Raw genomic sequence first — 21,160 nt, 5'->3', positions numbered from 1 at the left:
GAATCGAAATATGGCATACCTACAGACAAAAGTTAGTCAAGCTTAATGGCATATTGTTGTAAAATGCACACTTGAAAAGAGCAACCGCCGAGTTTCTTGCTGGTTCTTCTCGGTAGGAACGGCATTCAACGGCAGCGGTATATTATTTTGACGATTCAAAAGCACTTGTAAAAGTTTAATTGAATTAAAAAAAAAAAATGATTTTTTCTTTAAATTATTAGATATATCAATCTAGACTCTAGGTAGGTACCACATAGAGATATTATTTCATCCAGTGTTTTTCAACTATTATGTTGTCATTCCGTCCAAATTGGTAACTGATTTTTCGCCTACTTCCAATTGAGTTGAAATTTTGGAGACACGTGAAGAAAATACAACAATGGCAAGAGCAGATCGAAAATGGGCACCGGAACTTCTGATCTCAATGGCCTTCAGCCTCAATAGCTCAACGGTTGAGGAGCGGACTGAATTCCGAAAGGTCGGCGGTTCAAACCCCACCCGTTGCACTATTGTCGTACTACTCCTAACACAGCTTTGCGCTTAGTTGGAGGGGCAAGGGGAATATTAGTCATGATTAGTGTGGCTAATAATCCTTAAAAAAAATAGGCTAGGCGTCTTTGGTTCTACGTCTTAAGTACCTACTTACATAATAAATTATAAAAAGTTTGTTAGATTTAATTTATCATACCTATAGATCGAGAAGTTGTCACAATTGAAGTCGGGGAGTGTACCGCGAATTTAAGAGAAGTTATAACTTAATATAATATGGCCACAATTCCTGCTCCGCGGTTAATAGCACACTAAATCTTGCCGTTCTGCTGAGTGCACACCATGGGTAGAGATGGGGTGGATGTCGATGGAAAAAATATCGAATATCGATAGAGACATGTAATAAATGTATGTAGGCCGCCTTTTGTACATAAAACTATAATGTTATTGACATATTACTATGTCTTATTGGTGTACAATAAAGAATATTTTACTTTTACTTTACTTTTAATATAGTGTTCGGACTGAAACGATGACTACACATATTATAAATGCGAAAGAGTATTTTATTTGTTTGTTGATTTGTCCTTCAATCACGCCGCAACGGAGCAACTTATCGGCGTTTTTTTTGCATGGTTATAGTTTTAGACCTGGAGAGTGACATAGGTTACTTTCTATCCCGGAAAAGCAAAGAATTCCCACGGGATTTGAAAAAGACAAAATCCACGCGGATGAGTTCGTAGGCAGCTACTTAGTAGGTATATAATTTTGGTGGTGGCATTTTCAAAATAATTACTTGCAAAAGTGTAATTAAATGAATTAGACTATTAAAACATAAAAACTTGGTAAGAAATTAATGCTTAAGGCAAAGCTTTCTAGTAACAAACTCTTTCTTCTACTGAATGGTTTCTTCTCAGACTGTGGCGCTTTTGGAAGCCTCGTAACTATAGTTTTAAGTGTTAATCACATCATTTATCTTACAAATTCAACAATTATTGAAAGTCAAAAAGTGTACGTAATCTGAATAAATGCTTTGGTTTTGACTAAGTTTGTTATAGTGCTTCAATTACGAACTTACATTCACAAAATTACGAAATTAATCTCATCAGGATTCGAATCAACTATCAATTGATTCAATAAGAACTAAAAAATACTTTATTTTTAATTATATAGACTAACGCTTGGTTGCAATCAGACAGGCTAGCAAGTGATGATGCAGCCTAAGATGGAGCGCTTGCCTAGAAGCTAAAATTAATTAGGTACCCAAAAATGAGTCGATAGATCTTATTCGCAACACTACTTTGAAAACAAAACGCGAATCCACGCGGGGGACCGCAAATATTTTAGTCCCTATGCTCCTACGTCATTACTTACAAGTTTTCTGGAAATAGGAAAGAGTTACTACGAGAGTTAATTGTGAACTTTTGGGTTTATCATGCCTTTGTTGAACACAAACTTACATTACTGTTTTTTTTTTTTTTTAGCACAGTAGCATCTTTTATATAACTATAAACTAATAAGTTCTTACTTAACACATAAAATTTCATAGATTCAGGGTTAGGGTTTCTTGCAAAGAATTAACAACATTGTTTAACAACTGTTTTATATACAGGGTGTAACCAAAAGGCTTGCAAAAATTTAGCGTGCCAACGAATGCCAATAACCATTTGCCATAACTTCCTACTACCTACCTACTTCGCGCTACTAACGCGGCATTGACTTCGAGTGACATATTTACGGAACGTTCGTTGACCTCTAGCGTCAGTCAGGTGTTTTATTTGCAATGTTGTGCCTTGCGCGTTCATGCTATGGGTACCAGAAGCTTGTCTCAACATACCCTGGTCCTCATGCCGCTTCCTCTTCAGGCCGTTCCCGTTGTGCAGCGCATCCACTTGCTCGATGCCTAGGATGCCGTTGATGCTGTAATTGCCCGTGTTGTTCACGTGCTCAGCCGCTGGCGACAGCACCGATGTAGTGCCGGGCGCGTTGCCCGCGTGGGTTATCACCTGTGGACAACAATGTTCATTTGCTCATCCATACATTATAAATGCGAAAGTGTATCTGTCTGTCTGCTACCCTTTCACGGCCCAACAGTTAAACTATATACATATCAGTATAGACTAGCGCTTGGCTGCAATCAGACCTGCTATCAAATGATGATGCAGCCTAAGATGGAGCGCGCTTGCCTAGAAGTTGCCTATTCACTCTTGACTTGAAGGTACCCATTTTAAAAGTGGAAAGGAAAACATATGCCGGAAGGGTGTTCCATATCCTAGCGGTTCGGATTAGAAACGAGGAAGCAAATCGCTTCGTAGTGTCCGAGGAAATTCAACCACTTACGTACGGATGCAGACCCTATTTCAACCTAAGATGCCGCAATGTTGATGTCAACTTACAGAAACAACGCTTCCCTGCGCCGAGCTGATCTCCTGTTCTTGCTGCTGTTGCTGTTGCTGGTTGTGCGCGTGCTTCGCCTTCTCCGCCGCCTTGTTGCGGACGATCCTGCAACAACACATGAATCTGTTATTATATTATATAAAAGGAAATTGCTATTTATGGAAAATCGCTTGCCTAGAAGAATATTTAACAAGATAAACTTGAAAACTAAAACCCGACTGCGATGGTCTTAATAAACGCTGAAATATTATGGTATTTTTTTTTCTGTCGCTTGGTATATTTTAATGTTGTATGTAGTAGGTATACGTTTATATTCATGTACTCAGACATGAATGTAAACGTATACTACATACATTCCACTCGACACAATAGCAAAAAAAAATTTTTGGAACCCCCACTCTTTTGATGTAACATCCGTTAGGTCAATTTTTTTCGTATAAAAAAGTATATGCCTATATTGTCACCCGGACTTTTACGACGAATCAATTATTGACACCTCATCCATCAAAATCGGCCCAGTAGTTAAGGCGCTACGGTGGAACACACAGAATCTGGATAAAAAACATACATACATACATACATAGACTGCTAAAATCATAACCCTTCCTTTTGGCTTTGCCGAAGTCGAGTAAGAATTAAGCAATATTTGTCTATCTGTGCGTTTTCGTTACCTTTGAGATTGATTAACCGATTGAAATGAAATGTACGTTATTTTCAGCGCTAGGGGGAATGTTTCTTACATACTCAGTACTATCACCATACCTACCGACAAGTCGAATGCCACTACACACGGATAACCCGAGCGAAGCTAAACCAATTTTGGTCCAATTCCTCCATAATCATTATCAAATAACACCACGTCGAACAAGGAACTTCCATTACCCAAAAAAACTGCACTCTGCGCCCCGGCGCGCCACGTGGCGACATCAGTATGCAATTTGGTCGCAGCGGTCGCGATTAGTCACGGCCTCGATGCATTGTCAACTAAAAAGTGGCGCGTGTGCGGAGATTTATAGCGATCGTGCGAAACACGATGGATTGGTATGAATTTTATAGAGGTTATGGGTTCAAATCCGAAAACCTAGACTCCGATCTATGTTCAGAACAAATACCTGATTGGAAACCAAATTATACAGAGAAAAAACTGCAAAAACTTGGCAGCTCCATTTTCAAGAGGCAAAAATTTTTAAATAGATGTATAAAATAATTTCCAGATGATTTGCAGTTCAACAAAAACACAAGGATCCTCCTAGGGGACCGACACTGCACCGTCATTATTTCGTATAGTTCACTATCGCGGCCATTTTGTCGTCGCTCAGTTGACAGTTCATTTCCCGCCATGATGGATAGCGGCGGCGGTGAAATATTGCCAGTATCACCGGGGTTGACATATGCAAAAATTGTTTTGCGAACTTCAATCAGAAAAGGTCAGATTAGAATTAGAGTTTCGTAATAGACTCATCACTTTCCTGATGGAGGACGGTGATTTATGGGATCTATTTTTTTTTACATCTTAGTGTAATCCGTACTAATATTGTAAACACAAAAGTGTGTCTGTCTGTTAAGTATTCGCGACCCGTACACATAGTTGATTTTGACGAAATTTGATAAGGAGTTAGCTTGTATCTCGGAGACTAGGCTACTTTTTATCCTATAGGGTACTTCCCGTTGACCTAGAATCATGCAGGTAAGTAGATAGGTTTTATAACACAAGGAAAGACAAAAATCCGAAAATCGTGAATTTGTACTTAACATCACAAAAAAAATGTTATATTTTGTACTACGGTACGGAATCCTTCGTGTGTGAATCTGAATCGCACTAGGCCGGGTTTTTTGCCCTTTAATCCTACTGCAACGGGGCAAATCGACGGGTCGCTGTGAGTTTTTGCTTAGATATAGTTAAAGATCAGGAGAGGGACTTAGGGTACTTTCTATCCCAGAAAATATAAGTTTCCGCGGGAGTATTAAAAACCCTAATTCCACGCTAACGAAGTTGCGGGCATGAGCTAGTAGAATAATAAGCACGTAAAAACTAATATTTTATTTTGAACTGTTTGTTTTCGACGGAAAGTTACTCTGACGTTTATTTGCATTTGAATTTACTTAAATCCGGTACAAAATACATTCTGAAAAGGGCAAAAATATAAATTAGATTTGCACATGAAAGGGGTATATTTTTGCATTATGGCAACTCTGCAGAACCGGCAGCGCTTCCGGTCGGAAGGGTTACTTTTTGCCCTAACATTTTAATATCTTCCTGTACAAAATAACGCATTGGCGAATATTTATGATTTATGATGTTACGTAATGTTATTCTTAAGAGAATTTATGAATAACCGGAAGTAGTTAAGTTAAGTAAAAGCAGAATTCTTTCGTTATTGAAATCAAATACGCAAATACCTACTTAAAAGTAAATGGAAAAACTTGAAAGGCATGGACCGGCTGACTTGACCAAACTATAAGGATTCATTGTCTTACTAGAATGAAACCCTTAAAAGTAAAACAGGTATCTACTGAAAGTCTGTGATTTCTTAAGAGCTTCTTAGATATTATGCAAATTTTAAGTGACGGTTTTGCAACTTGCTGTAGGTGTCTATGGACGAAACCCCACTTGGTCAGCATCGTGGACTATGAGCAAATCATTGTTATTCTCAGAGGAGTTTCGTGCTCAGTAGTGACACAGCCAACAGATCAGTTATTGTAATTATTGAAATCAAAAAGATAGTAGGTAGGTATAGTAAGAAAGTTAGCTGATCTAAAAATTCCTTACGAATTAATCCAAGAAAGATAATATCATATTTAGGTATTCATAGCGATCTTAATCTAGCAAGCATAACAGCCAAAAACTGATAATCAAAATCATAGACAACATCAACTGTACATAAAAAACAACCCTGTCTAAAGCTCTCGACCCCATAAAGCACCTAACCCAAATTATCCTATCTGACAAATTATTCAGTTTTCGCGCGGCAAAAACCAAATGTCAAAATGGGGTTGCCAGAATTATTGCTTCAATTACCCGACGGCGGGCCGCCCTCGATTAAAAATGTCTTCACGTCAAACGAGTCAGCGTTTTTTACTGTTTTTTATTTTACTATTATTGTTTTGGAATGGCATTTTTATGGTTATTATTCTGTGATGGCTATTTTTTGGCAATGAAATGGGTAGGCTGACGATTCACAAGTTTCTTTTGCTACTTAAGCTCTTTTTCATAAAAACGTATTATCTCTATTAACTCTGTTTGTTGTTCTAGATCTAAAACTAAGGCAAATGTAGATTATTTTATGTCTCTATTATCTATGGCCTGAAATAATAAATATACTAAAATTACATATTATAATATTTACCTATATTGAAAGTTATGGCTCTTGAAACATATTCTCTATTTTAAGCCTTTAGAAGCAACTTCGTGCGTAAATAAACTATATAAAAACTACACCTTAGGTATAATGTCTAAAAGGCATGTCTTAGGCAAACTTTACCTAATAATAATTTCGGTTCAGTTCATTATAAAACAATTGAATAATTTGCAAAAAATTGAATGTTTGTAAAAAAAAAATCCAAATACCAAACATTCCCATTTACCTATAATATTACTTGATGATGTCCGCGACTTCATCTTGGTTTTGGATTTAGGTCTTTACAAATCCTATGAGAGTTTCTTCGATTTTCTAGGATAACAAGTAACCTATGTTAATTTTCGGGATAGCTCTGTACCAAATGTCAAAATCAGTTAACCGGAAACGTCATAGGAACATTTTGATTTTCCGGGATAAAAAGTACTTATGTAGATACTTAAGTAGTTCTATGTCGGTTCTCGGGATGCGAGCAGACTGAGCCTTCTGTCTTTAATCGCATCAAAGTTGTTTCCAAAAAATATTTAGGTTCGCCCGATTTGCCCCGAATGCTTTCCAAAATAGTTTCGTATTTATACATCATCAGACCACAGGAAGATCTTCGGCGGGACATTACCGCCACGCGCCGGCCACGTGCCGGGGGTGCCGGGGGTGCAACTACCCTCGCGTTGAGAATCGCTTTAAAATTGACTCTGGCTTTTGAATTTTGAGGATCGGTGAATGGGTCTGGATTATGTTAGGAAGTGGTTGTTTGATTGCTATTCGATTGGAGTCGTTTGGTGATAATGTTATCGGGGTAAACAGGGATATTTTATTTTCCAATCCCGGGAACGCATCTCTAAACCTTTCGTAGTTTCGTAAGAATTTGAGGAGATGACTGATTTTGAAAATGAAAATTGAGAAAAGTTAAATTACATTAATCACACTAATATTATAAAGGCGAAAGTTTGTGTGTATGTGTGTATGTTTGTTACTCCTTCGCGCAAAAAATACTGGACGGATTTGGCTAAAATTTGCAATGGAGATAAGTAGATAATATCCTGGATTAGCACATAGGCACAATAGAAAAAAATATAAATAAATAAATAAATATAAAATAAATAAAATATAAATAAATAAAATATAAATATATACAAAAAAATTATAAATTATATAAATAATATAATTAATATTATTAGGATAAAAATATTATTAATAATATTAGGATATAAATTATAGTACGTTTATAGGCTTATTTATTGTACCACTAGCCGATGCCCGCGTCTTCGCCCGCGTGGATTTAGGTTTTTCGAAATCCCGTGGGAACTCTTTGATTTTCCGCGATAAAAGATTGCCATCTTGACCTGTCACGTACTAATTCCATTTGTAGCATGCTGTAGCGTCGCATCGGTGTAAACCAGCCTTTATTTGATCACTGTCGAAAAAAACTTATGGTACAATAAAATAGGTGCTATAAGTTTACCGAGTGATAGAAATACCTACAACTAAGTGTCTCTAATGTAGCGAAAGTATTCTCATGGGCGTGGCTGTTAAAGAAATAGGATCCGAATGTTTTCACCGAAAACCAAGCGTATTCGCCCTTTTAGGGAAAGTTTGCTAACAGTTTTCCCCAGAGCTCTATTGTAAATCGAACCCTTTTCGTATTGTGTTAAAGTTTATTTTTGTTCTTTTAATGGACAGCCGGGAAAAGAGTTGGGTAGAGCCCCTAAATCATCGGGTAATTTGTCTTGTTCATCAAATTTTTCCGCTACTTTCTAACCGACTTCCAAAAAAGGAGGAGGTTCTCAATTCGTCGGAATCTTTTTTTTTTTATTTCAGCGTCGGGCGATATCTCCAAAATAACTATCGGTTAGGTAATGTCAGCTCATACTGCGGTGCAAAACCAGTTTCTTTACGGTTGCGCAGTATTTAATTTGTTTTCTGTACTTACTTTGGCGGTATACAATAAAAGCATATTCATTTATTCATTATGTTTATTTATTAACCCCCGACCCAAGTTTGACGTGTGTATCTGTCTGTGGCATCGTAGCTCCTAAACTAATGAGCCGATTTTAATTTAGTTTTTTTTTTGTTTGAAAGGTGGCTTGGCTTGATCGAGAGTGTTCTTAGCTATAATCCAAGAAAATCGGTTCAGCCGTTTGAAAGTTATCAGCTCTTTTCTAGTCACTGTAACCTTCACTTGTGATCTCACACGTCTTGTGAGACCTTTACTACACTTGTCTGTACTGACTTTGGCAGTAGGTATACAATAAAGCATATTCATTTATTCATTAGGTTTATTTATAGATAGAGTATTGCACCAGTTTCATTCATTAAAAAAAACACAATTCGCGTAATTCGTGGCCGAAGCAAGGGGTTGCGTGAGTTCTCGCTCGGCGGAAGGAGGGCGGGCAACAAAGATGGCGGCACCGGAAGAGGACACGTGCTCGGAGCGCGCCGGACGTCCGGAGACGCGCAGCCATTGAATTATTGCAATAGTTGTAATAATAATCGCATAACTATGAATTTTTCGCCATTTTTAGGATACTTGGGGGGTTTTCTGACATGATATTTCGATTATAGATGTGGAGCATAGAATGAATTTCTCAATTGAATCGCTCAATATCTATCATCTCGGTATAGTCCGTACAAAATGACTAATACAAAATGGCCGTAAACAACTGTCATGTCAAAAGTACGGTTAATACTTTAGGCATGATATTTGACACATAAAGTTAAAATGGCGCGTGAGAACTTATTTTTTTAAGCATTAAATAGACTATTTAATGGTGATAGTCTGACGTCAGCCTATTCAGTTGGTCTAGGGTTCGATCCTGGGCACACATCTCTAACTTTTCAGCGTTATATTTTAAACATTTAAATATCTAACTTGCTTTAACGGTGAAGGAAAACATTATAAGAAAATCTCTCAAATGTTTGTTGAAAATGTTCTCAAAGAAGTCTGCCAATCCGCACTGGGCCAGACTAAATCCTGAACCTTTCTCACTCTGAGAGGAGACCCGTGCTCAGTAGTGGCGGTTTGTAGCGGCGATGGGTTAATCATGATGATGATGATGATAAACGTATCTACCTAATCAGATTTATGAATAACGTAATTACTCAGGCATTTTTTATCAGAAAATTACTCTCAAAGTCAAGTGTTAGTATCATTAAAAATCCTCGCGGCTCTAATTACGCGTAGTGTTGCCAGATAAGATAATACTAAATTGTAATATCGCTTTCATGTGTCAATATCATTTTTAATCTATGCTACCGTTTATTAATTTATTTATCTGATAACTAAAGGGTTTGTTTTGGAGCTATAGGTAAAATTAACTTTTTTTTATTCAGATATAAATTAGAACTTGACCGCAATATCACCTGGTGGTAAGTGATGATGCAGTCTGGGCTGAACGTGTGATCGCAGTCAAGGGCTAACTTTTAATCGAATAAAAAATGAAGCTATTTTAAAATGGCTGTAACACACCGACATAAGTTTGTTGTTTGACTTCCTCCTTTCTTGACCATGGACAATGTTCCTAGTTTGACCATGGACCCCATAAAAACAGAAATAAAATAATAGCTTACTATTTATACCTACTAGATACGGAGGGCACATTATCCTGGCTGCATATCCCCTCGCTGAGCAGTCTCAAAAAAAATCTCTTCAAATGCCATGACACACAGTCAAGTCAAGAGTAAATAGGCATATTCTTCTAGGCAAGCGCGCTCCATCTTAGGCTGCATCATCACTTGCGCCAAGTGCGAGTCAGACTCGTGCACTGAGGGTTCCGTTTTCGGGTATTTTTCTAAACATTTTGCATGATAACTCAGACACCCCCAACCCCCCCCCCCCCCCCCCCCCCCCCTACATGATGGTATGGGGGGTATAAACTCCTAAAAACAAAAAAACCAAGAAAAAACAATAGCTTACCTATTTATACTAGATACTGAGGGCACATTATCCTGGCTGCATATCCCCTCGCTGAGCAGTCTATCCCGGATTTCCCAGGCGAACATCGTGGGGTTCTCCCTCTTGTAGGCCGCGATCGCGTCCACCACGGGCGGGGTCGCGACCTTTGGCTTCGAACCCCCTATGACGCCGGCTTTGAAGCTCCCCGTTTCGTAATACCTGGAAAGAAGAAAATCATGAATATCTAAATATCTAAAAGGGACTTCGTCTGTGATGGCGTTTGCTGGCGCGCGTGCTGTGCTTGTTTGGAGTGTTTTTGTTAGTTGGTGTTTTTTGGTGGTGGAACTGACTGGGAAGCGCTCTAAAGGGGCGCCGCGCGTATGTCGGCGGGCGACTTGTATAAAATTCAATAACTTGAAAATATCACACACTTGACATTGGCTAATCAGAGTAAAGCCAGATTTAAAGAAAAAAAAAAAATATCTCAAAGGACAATTAGTGTAAATTAAAAATGTATAACACCCCCGACAAGTGAAGGTTACAGTAACTAGAAGAGCTGATAACTTTCAAACGGCTGAACCGATTTTCTTGGATTATTGCTAAGAACACTCTCGATCAAGCCACCTTTCAAACAAAAATAAATAAATTAAAATCGGTTCATTAGTTTAGGAGCTACGATGCCACAGACAGATACACAGATACACACGTCAAACTTATAACAACCCTCTTTTTGGGTCGGAGGTTAAAAAGGGTGATTGACCGATCTATCGACGCGCAGCTCAAACTACTGCGGGGCGATTCACTAACTCAGTGTCTAACACTGAATGATAGCCACCGAGCTCATTTTGAAATCCAATGAAGGTTTTCTATGAAAAAAAATTTAACATCGCCCAGTGAAGCAGCAGCTAGAACCAGCCAACCTTGGTGGCTATATCTTTCAGCCTTAGACACTGAGTAAGCGAATCACCTAGCTGGACGGACCGGGTTGGATTTTGACATGCAGATAGCTATTATAACATACCCACATACCTACCCTAAACATTCACAAAGAATTTTATTTCCAAAATTCAACCCCTAAGGGGGTAAAATAGGGGTTTGTACTTTGTTTGTGTAGTCTACGCGGATGAGCGCGAGCATATAAGCTAGTCTTAAAAAACCAAAATCAATTTCAAATTTGGAATCCTCGACAGATTAAAACAGGCAATTCATTGCTCTCAACAAAAGGGCAAAGGAATCACACCATACTGCCCGGCGGATATTCCCAAATCAACCATAAAGACCCTTCCACACGCCCTGCCCAGGGGACGTGGCATTAGGGCTTTAGGGTTGAAGAAAATTAAATTTGGACTGCTCAATAAAATAATGAGAGAGAGTATTATGACAATTCGATTATGTACCCCTTGTAACTACCCTTTAGTTTATGGATGTGGGTGATTTATTTCTTTTGGCTTTTTTTGGTTGGTTGGTACGTACCTACCTATTTTTCAAAGTTGTACAAATTGTGTAAAGCCGTGATAGCCAAGTGGTTAAAACATCCGCCTCTTATTTGTGAGATCGGGGGTTCGAACTCCGGGCACGCATCACCACCTTTTCAGAGGCAGGTAAGTATGTTTATTCTCAATAATTTCAGTCCACAGTTAGCCAGCGTGGTGGACTATGGCCAGAACTTTAGCGTAGCTTTAGTTTTAAGCTTACATAAGCCCTAATTCGCACGAGCGACAATACAATGCGCGATAAAGTGTTGACGTGTGAACAGATATTTGTGAATGCATTTGTTCTATTTGAACGCTTTTTTAACGAACGTTAAAAAAGCTCTCGTGCGAATTAGTCCTAACTTATTTAAGTATCACCATTTATATCACCTTATAAAGTTTAACAATTGACAATCAAAGTGTACGGTAGGTAAGTACCTACTTTGAATAAATTATTTGACTTTGACTTTGACCCTTCTCATACCGAGAGGAGACCCATGCTCTGCCAGCGAAAGGATGAGTACGGTGATGAAATTTATGTTGATCTACGGATTTGTCAAAAAAAAACAATTCTTTTTAATAGAATAGATTTTTACTGATGTAGACTTTTACAAGTGCTTTTGAATCGTCAAAATAATTTACCACTGATGGTTCGGAATGCCGTTAAAAAGTCCATACCATCTGTTTTTACCAGTTTTTACTAACTTTACTTAATGCTAGAGTTCCCATGCAAGAAACACGGATAAGCTTTGATATAGGATTTTAATAGACAATTTTCTCTATTTATTTAAAAATCAAAGTTTTTTTGCAAGCCAACTAATACTATTCCCCCTTTACTATCATGCCTTACACGCCTGTGTTAATGAAAAACAATCTATTATTATCAAAGAGATTGTCTCTTTTCCCCCGGGACTGTTATCCCTAGTTCGCTCTGTCATTGTACCGGGCTCCGGGACAAAACAAACTTCAACTGCGAACTTCAATGTTTTAAGTAAGCACAACTACAATTATTTGGAGTAGTGTTTTTTGTAAGAACTACAACTTTTAGAAATCAGTGTGGTTGATTAGAAAAACACAGGATTCTGACTACGTATCTCTCTGCCTGCCTACTGATTCACTCAGTGTCTAACACTGAATGATAGCCACCGAGCTCATTTGACATTTATTTTCAATCCATCGAAGGTTTTCTACGAAATATTATTTTAATATCACTCAATGAAGCAGCAATGAATGAATATACTTTTACCTAGCACATACCTACTAAGCAAAAAAAAATATAGGCAGGTACAATTTGGCGGCCTTATTACCTAGCGATCTCTTCCAGGCAACCAAAGTGGTGCAAAATGGAGCAATGTAGAACGAACCAATGTCATTAATGAGCTCGGTACCTATCATTCAGTGTTAGACGGAGAGTTAGCAATCGCCCTCCTGGTCAGTGCAAATTAACCCAGGATAGGCCTTATGGGATTTTACTAAAGCCCAGAGTCAGGAAAAACTGCTATACCTAAGTATTTCTTCTTCTGTACCCCTCGTACAACCTCCTTGTTTTTAAAGTCGGTTCAATGGCACAATAGCATCGCAAGTTGTGAACTAAACAACAACATTAGGGTTGACACCCCCTCGCGCAACAAAAAGAGCATATTCAAAATATCGCATTAGCCAACCCTAAAACATTCCCTACAATCCACTCGTACATCCCCGCGGACCTGTGCTAGCCCTGTTATGTCGCCCCAGTACTGTTGTGGAGAAAAACGGTAACTAAAATAATTGATTAAGAGTCTATAACACTCTACATGCACGAAACCTTTGCGTCATCATTCCTGACACGCATAGCTAGGGTTTGGTATACTCTTCTGAGATCAGTGTTTCGTATACTTAATCTTTAAAACAAAAGTAATTAACAGCGAATCAACCAATCAAAGGGCATAATTTGCTGTCGATTACGATAACGATGAATACATTTTTCTTACACAATCGGGGGGCAGATCCTTCAGAGACTCCGAAAGTCCTAACACAGCACTCTCCATAGCTCGCTGAGCGACTTTAAATTGTGGGATAAAGCCTTTTATCAGTGTCCACGTTTCAGCGCCATAAGTGAAAACAGGAAGGACACTAAAGATGGTTAAAGACTTTCGTCTTCAGGCACTGAGGTATTGGCAATAAGAAGACTTGACTTAATTTTCCAAAAGTTGCCAAGCCGAGCCGTATTTTCTGTTGGCTTCTTCGTCGAAATTGTCATTCGATGAAAAAGCGAACAGATTTAACAGAAGACAACAGAACGACGTCATTTTATTATCCTTTACGATTTACTAATAACCTTAATTTACACCGTAACAACTATGTATCTAATCTTACTATACGACAATGCGATATCCTGGGAATAGTAAATAATTTTGTAGCCAGCAATTTATTTTATGCTGGCTTGCTGTAAAAAATGGAATATTATATGGATATGACAGATTCTGTCAACATTTTAAATTATTGTAGCATGCAGCTTAGTGGCATGCACGACTCAATGCCACTTTATGCCAGATTACGGCCGTTTTATGTTAGTAAAAAGTCTGGCATAAAACGGGCTTTAAAGTGCTTTCAATACATCGATCTATTAGCAATTTTATGACCGACTGTACACTTGTACATCTCACTTAGGGTGTGATCACACTTATAATTGACTTATCCCGATCGCTCCCGCGCCAAATTACTTAAGTGCGTCTCCGGATTATGTGTTTTTATCTTTGTAATCTTGTTTATGGTTTCACTACTTAGATACCCGTACATTAATTCCTTTTAAGTGGCACGGAGAAATGGGTTTCACGAAAACAGCATTAATTTTTAAGTAACTTTTGGTAGAGCGTGGATATTAGGCAGGCACATATATTTACGTATACTTAAGTAGGTACATAAGTTGGTGGCTAAATTCTATTTTTTTTTTAATAGGTACAAGTCGTTTGACAACCTCTCTGGTGCAGTGGTGAAGGCTGTGATCTAATAAATGGGGGTTCCCGGTTCGATTCCCGGCTGTTCGAATCATACAGTTAAAACTTGAGATTTGCATGTACATTCTCTCTTTAAAATAGACCCCCACTAAGAAATACGTACGTTCTCTCTATAACCCCCACACAATAATAGACCCCCAACAAGAACTGATTTTCTGAAACGCTACCCCGAGCAAAGCCGGGGCACGTCAGCTATAGTTAGTTTATATTAGTAATTCGGACAGACGATGTATCAATTTGTGGGTATTGAATAACGAACATATTGGAGATCTAGATAAGGGGAGGGTGGTGTAAGGTGTAACAAGCTTATGATAGAAGCTTATGAGGGCTCTCTCCGTCACTCGTTTCATACAATCGTAGTTCCAATTTCATTTGAATATTAAGCAACCAAACTCCATGAAATTTTGCAGACATATTCTAGAAACTAATATCCATGTCTGTGGTTTTCCAGATTTCTGTTAAAATATTCGGTTCCAAAGTTACGCGGTCTTAAAAATTTACATACAAATCTTTGAGCCCCTGTAATTTTAAAACTACATATTTTTAGAAAAATCTAAAACACCACAAATACAGATATTAGTTTCTAGAATATGTCTGCATGGAGTTTGGTAGCTTAATATTCAAATGAAATTGGAACTACGATTGTATGAAACGAGTGACGGAGAGAGCCCTGTTATGGACGAATATTATTGAAACGTCATTTAATTTGAGAGTATCAATCACTAGCTACCCATTTTATAAATGCGAAAGTGTGTGTATTTGTTGATTTGTCAGTTTATTAGTTTGTTTTGTTGGTTTGTCCTCCAATCACGATAAAACGGAGCAACGGATCGACATGATTTTCGTATGGATATAGGTAAAAGACCTAGAGAGTGACCTTGAGGCTACTTTTTATCCCAGAAATACGGATCCCGGATACGGATTACTTTTTTCCACGGGATTTAAAAAACCTAAATCTAAGCGGACGAAGTCACGGGCATCAGCTAGTCCTAAAATATTAAAGTAGGTATCAATTTTTTAGGGTTCTGTAGTAAACAAGGACACCTTATAGTATCGCCATGTCCGTCTGTCTGTCCCTCCGCGACTTTTGACCTTTCAAAAGGTCTTCCAAAAGTTGCCTAGGTACCTACCTATTTAAATAAAAAAACTTTTTATTTCTATTTCTTTTGAGTCACAAACCTTGAAGCGTCCCCGTAAAGAGGGTTAGAATAATAAAAGAATGACACTTGCTTTAGATACTTGCTGTCTCAGTGATATTTGTAGGTACAACTTAGCCCTAGACCTGATGGTACGGTCTCACCTGATGATAAGTGATGATGCAGTCTAAGATGGTAGCGGGCTAACTTGGAAGGAGTATATCGGTTTTTATTACACCCATACCCCATAGAAAGAGATTCAAAGAGGAACAACTGAAGGAGTATTGAAAACCTCCTAAAAGTCGGTTACAAAATGTCGCTCGAGGAAAACTCCCAATTAAAACAAGAGGTTCCGGCCTCGAATTAAAACCGAAATGACTAACATATAAATGAAAGTAGCGCGGTCTTGTCCGTATACATATAATAATTACACTGTTTTTCTATCCGTCTGTCTGTACGCAGAAAGCGTATCGTCCGACTCACTTCCGTTTTGATCACTATATCACACTAATTTCAACACTAATTCCTGTATTATAGAGTCCAAAATGTATACAGCAATTTGTGTTAAAGTACAGCCAGCAAGTTACTGATGTAAAATTTATTTTTGCTAGCGAATACAGTATTTATATGCAAAAAGATTAGAGCGAAATTTGTATGCAATGAATAGATGGTTGGTAAAGATTTATCATGTTGTATGTTTGTTTGTGTACAGGAGTAATGGTTTTTGAGAAATAATTACAATTATAAATTGGCTTTACCTAGAAGTTTAGAACTTAACGCCTCGTTTGGTCTAAGCCTACTTTTGAAAATGTGATTGATTTTGAATTCTATTCTCTTGGTCGTTAGACCCAAAACGTTTTGATTTAGAATACTGAACGGTCTAGACTAAAATGCAGTGGCGTGTCTATGGTCTTTATTCAAAGAAGGCAGAATAAAAAATAAAAAATCGGTTAAGTGTGAGTTGGACTCGCACACGAAGGGTTCCGTTATCCCTACCATGAACAAGAACTACCACTTTTTTGATTTTTGTTGTGGCTATATTGAAATTTTTATTGTTGGTTGATTAAGTTTTTTTTGACTAAGCGGCAATAGAAATACACACTGTGAAACCTATAACGGTTCACGAGATACAGCCCGCTGACAGACGGACGGACGGACGGACAGCGGAGGCTTAGTAATAGGGTCCCGTTGGCACCTTCGGGAACGGAACCCTAAAAAGCTGTGAGTCTCGAGCGAATTCCAAACTATAATAATTTTATTATTACTTAGTATAAGTAAAAAGATAGGCCGGTACTTTTTTTTTTCTATCACAAGTAAGCCCTTGACTGCGATCTCACCTGGTGGCAAGTGATGATGCAGTCTAAGATGGAAGCTGAACGTACCTACTGAAAATTACACAAAATAAACAAAAGAAAGGTCTGCAGTGGGTCTGTTATAAACTAACATGTGACATTTTAGATATCTAAAGCCTTTTTTAACCCCTGACCCAAAAAGACGAGTGTTATAAGTCTGACGTGTGTATCTGTCTGTGGCATCGTAGCTCCTAAACTAATGAACCGATTTTAATTTAGTTTTTTTTTTTTTGTTTGAAAGGTGGCTTGATCGAGAGTGTTCTTAGCTATAAAACAAGAAAATCGGTTCAGCCGTTTGAAAGTTATCAGCTCTTTTCTAGTTACTGTAACCTTAACTTGTCGGGGGTGTTATAAGTTTACACTTGTTGCCTATAGAATTATTTAGTACTTGTACCTGAAGTACTACGTTCTAGTACTAAATAATTCAATGCTTTTTCCCTTGAACTATTTTATTTAGGGCTCAAAAATAAATCAAATTTACAAGCAAACACATAGGCGACCTATTTTATCAGAACAGAGCAAAGAAAAAAAAAGGAGTGAGTGTCGAGCGAATTCAAAACATTCAAATGGAAGGACGCGTTGGGCAAATAAATTGAAAAGCAATAGAGCGCCATTCAGACCTTCAGCTCCCGACGGACTAGTGATGTGCGTCGACGGAGAATCACGGTTATCCCGGGAAAGTTTTGTTTAAGAATTTTGACCTTATACTTTCTTGATGGAAAGAAAGTTGAAGCCCTGAGTAACAAAACAATATGAAATTGTGAAATTTAATTCGTATATTTATTTATCCATACTAATAAAATGCGAAAGTGTATCTGTCTGTCTGTCTGCTACCTTTTCACGGCCCAACAGTTTACCCGATTCTGACGAAAGGTATAGAGATAGCATATATCCCGGGGACGAACATAGGCTACTTTTTATCCCGGAACCGATTTGTATGAAATTTGATACCCAGGTAGCTTGCGTCCCTGTAATTGACATAGGCATTCTAACCCGGAAAATCAAACCACGGGATCTTTAAAAACCTAAATCCACTCGGACGAAGTCGCGGGCATCCTCTAGTAAGAAATAAAATTTTACAAGGAGAGCAAAAAACTGAATGAACCTTCTGAAACTTTACTGTAATTTAGAGTTTAGATTGGTGAATAAAAAAATGCCCTCCCAATCGAATTGCGGCCATTGCGGCCAATCTCCACAAAGATTAGCCAACTGCGCGGGAGATATTTTAGTGCATACGACACTTGTGGGCACTAAGTATCTATCCACTCGCTCTCATAGCCCGATGGGATGGAAATCCGACACGACCAGAGAGAGATCAGGTGCAGGACAAGGCTTTACATGCTCTATGAGGCACATGGATAAAACACCGCCAACTTCCTAACTCCGGTTTAGTAGTGAGAATTTCTTAATATAAAAATCCAATAGGTACCTAACTATGTTTAGCCCGAAAGAAGAGAGACATCTAGAATCATCAATATACCATCATCATTTGAATACATTGCCGGCTCACTATTGAGCACATGTCTCCTCTACAAGTGCAAATAAAAAATTATAACACCCCCGACAAGTGAAGGTTACAGTAACTAGAAAGGAGCTGATAACTTTCAAACGGCTGAACCGATTTTCTTGGATTATAGCTGAGAACAATCTCGATCGGCTGCCACCTTTTAAACAAAAAAACTAAATTAAAATAGGTTCGTTCATTCGTTTAGGAGCTACGATGCCACAGACAGATACACAGATACATAGATACACAGATAGATACACACGTCAAACTTATAACACCCTACTTTTTGGGTCGGGGGTTAAAAATGAGGAGGGGTTTGGCCATACTACGCTGGATGACGTAATGAAGCCAGCAAGCAGGTCACATCACTAGGGTCAGTTTCAATTTAAATCAAACAACAGCCAGCGGGCTCGTTCATATCATTGTGAGTCCGCCATTGTTTGACGACAATTCGTTCATTTTGATTTGTATTGTTTGTTTTATTCAAGGAAAATAATATTGATTAACTAGTTTTAACATAATTTCCACGGGCACTTATTAAATACTTATTTTTTAGGTTCCTGTACCTCAAAGGAAAAACGGAACCCTTATAGGGTCATTTTGTTGTATATCTGTCTGTTTGTCCGTCCGTCCGTCATGTCTATCAAGAAAACCTATAGGGTACCTACTTCCCGTTGACTTAGAATCATGAAATGAAAAAAAAAGATCTCTCTTCTGACACAGGAGTAGTTCTCCTACTCCTAAAACCTCTTTGTGTTACTGTAAACTTAAGTTAATTGAAATAAACGATTTTTTTCTTAATTTTGTAGCAAGACCTCCTGTGTTACTAAGATTTATCACGTTAAATTAACTATCCATGTTTGCGGTTAAAGCAACATTTAACCGTAATCAAGACGATTTAACAAGACCGCAGTTAATTTCTACTGAGTAGGTTTCACTTTGGCTCCGTTGCAAAGATAAAAGCATTAATAGTCAAAGTCAAAAAGAATAAGTAAGTATAAGTGTAAATTAAAAATTTATAACACCCCCGACAAGTGAAGGTTACAGTAACTAGAAAAGAGCTGATAACGTTCAAACGGCTGAACCGATTTTCTTGGATTATAGCTAAAAACACTCTCGATCAAGCCACCTTTCAAACAAAAAAAACTAAATTAAAATCGGTGCATTCGTTTAGGAGCTACGATGCCACAGACAGATACACAGATACACACGTCAAACTTATAACAACCCTCTTTTTGGGTCGAGGGTTAATAAAGGGAAAAGGTGACTGACTGACTGAATGAAAACTATGAGCCTCTCGAATATTATGGGAAAATTATAAGCAGAAATACTGACGAAGACAAAGTAAATGTAAACAAGTGTAAATTAAAAATTTATAACACCCCCGACAAGTGAAGGCATCTTGACAGCTTGACATTTTGTCAATTGACATAATATTACCTAAGAACCTAACGGTTATCTAACCTTCTTTTCTACAAGAAAACTAGAAAAGAGCTGATAACTCTTAAACGGCTGAACCAATTTTTTTGGATTATAGCTAAGAACACTCTCGATCGAGCCACCTTTCAAACAAAAAAAAAGTAAATTAAAATCGGTTCATTCGTTTAGGCGCTACGATGCCACAGACAGATACACAGATACACAGATACACAGACACACATATACACACGTCAAACTTATAACACCCCTCTTTTTGGGTCGGGGGTTAAAAATATACAAAATGACACCGATTACATTTACTTACGAAAAAAACATATTGTTCACTTTATAATAAGGCACAAGCTATAAATGAACTATGATGTATTTTCCTTAGAAAAGAAATAATATATACCTTCTGTCTATAGGAATAATGACTACTATAGCTTGTCTCGTGATCGCAAAGACGGAAAACAATGGCCTAACGAGTAACGACGTAGATGTAGGGTTACCATGCATCACGGAAAAGTAAGGACAGCTTTTATCAATTAACATAGCTATAGGCATATGTCAAAGGAAAATCTGACTGAAAGCTGAGTTTCATTTTACTGCTGAGTTTTCTACCGACTTTTTACCCGACTATGGAAAGGAAGGGTTATGATTTTAGCAATCTATGTGTGTATGTATGCAGTTTCTGTGTGTTCCACCGTGGTGCTTAAACTACTGGGCCGATTTTGATGAATGAGGTGTCAATTGATTTTTCATAAAGGTCCGAGTGACATAGGCTATATTTTATAGTAAAAAAATTGACCTAACGGATGTTACAACAAAAAAAAGTGGAGGTCTCCAAAAATTTTTCTCCAAACAGACTAACTTGTTTCATTAGCATCTGTAAAGAAATCTAAGTGAAGTAAAAATGTTTGGATTTATTGTTAACTAGCTTATGCTCACGACTTTGTCCGCGAGGACTACACACATTTCAAATCCCTATTTTAACCCCTTAGGGGTTAAATTTTAAAAATCCTGTCTTAGCGGATGTTTACGTCATAATAACTATCTCCATACCAAATTTCAGCCCAATCCGTGCAGTGGTTTGAGCTGCGCGTTGCAGTCAGTCAGTACCTTTTTCTTTCATACATATTTTAAG

At 37.9% G+C, this 21,160-nt stretch overlaps 1 protein-coding gene across 1 annotated transcript in view; it reads right to left on the bottom strand.

Moving 5' to 3' along the window:
* Positions 1-21,160, bottom strand: part of LOC123877438 (paired box protein Pax-5) — a 105,588-nt gene that overhangs the window by 6,588 nt on the left and 77,840 nt on the right. Inside the window, exons 5-7 of the mRNA XM_045924239.1 lie at positions 10,156-10,353; positions 2,886-2,991; positions 2,327-2,495 (exon numbers count right to left, since the gene is read on the bottom strand). Of these exons, the coding sequence (XP_045780195.1) occupies positions 2,327-2,495; positions 2,886-2,991; positions 10,156-10,353 (473 nt within the window). The remainder of the gene's footprint in view (positions 1-2,326; positions 2,496-2,885; positions 2,992-10,155; positions 10,354-21,160) is intronic.

Source organism: Maniola jurtina, chromosome 23 (assembly GCF_905333055.1).
Source record: "Maniola jurtina chromosome 23, ilManJurt1.1, whole genome shotgun sequence".
Classification (NCBI taxonomy): Eukaryota; Metazoa; Arthropoda; class Insecta; order Lepidoptera; family Nymphalidae; genus Maniola; species Maniola jurtina.
The sequence above is the reverse complement of the archived record's forward strand: the minus strand, read 5'-3'. Positions and strand labels throughout refer to the sequence as shown.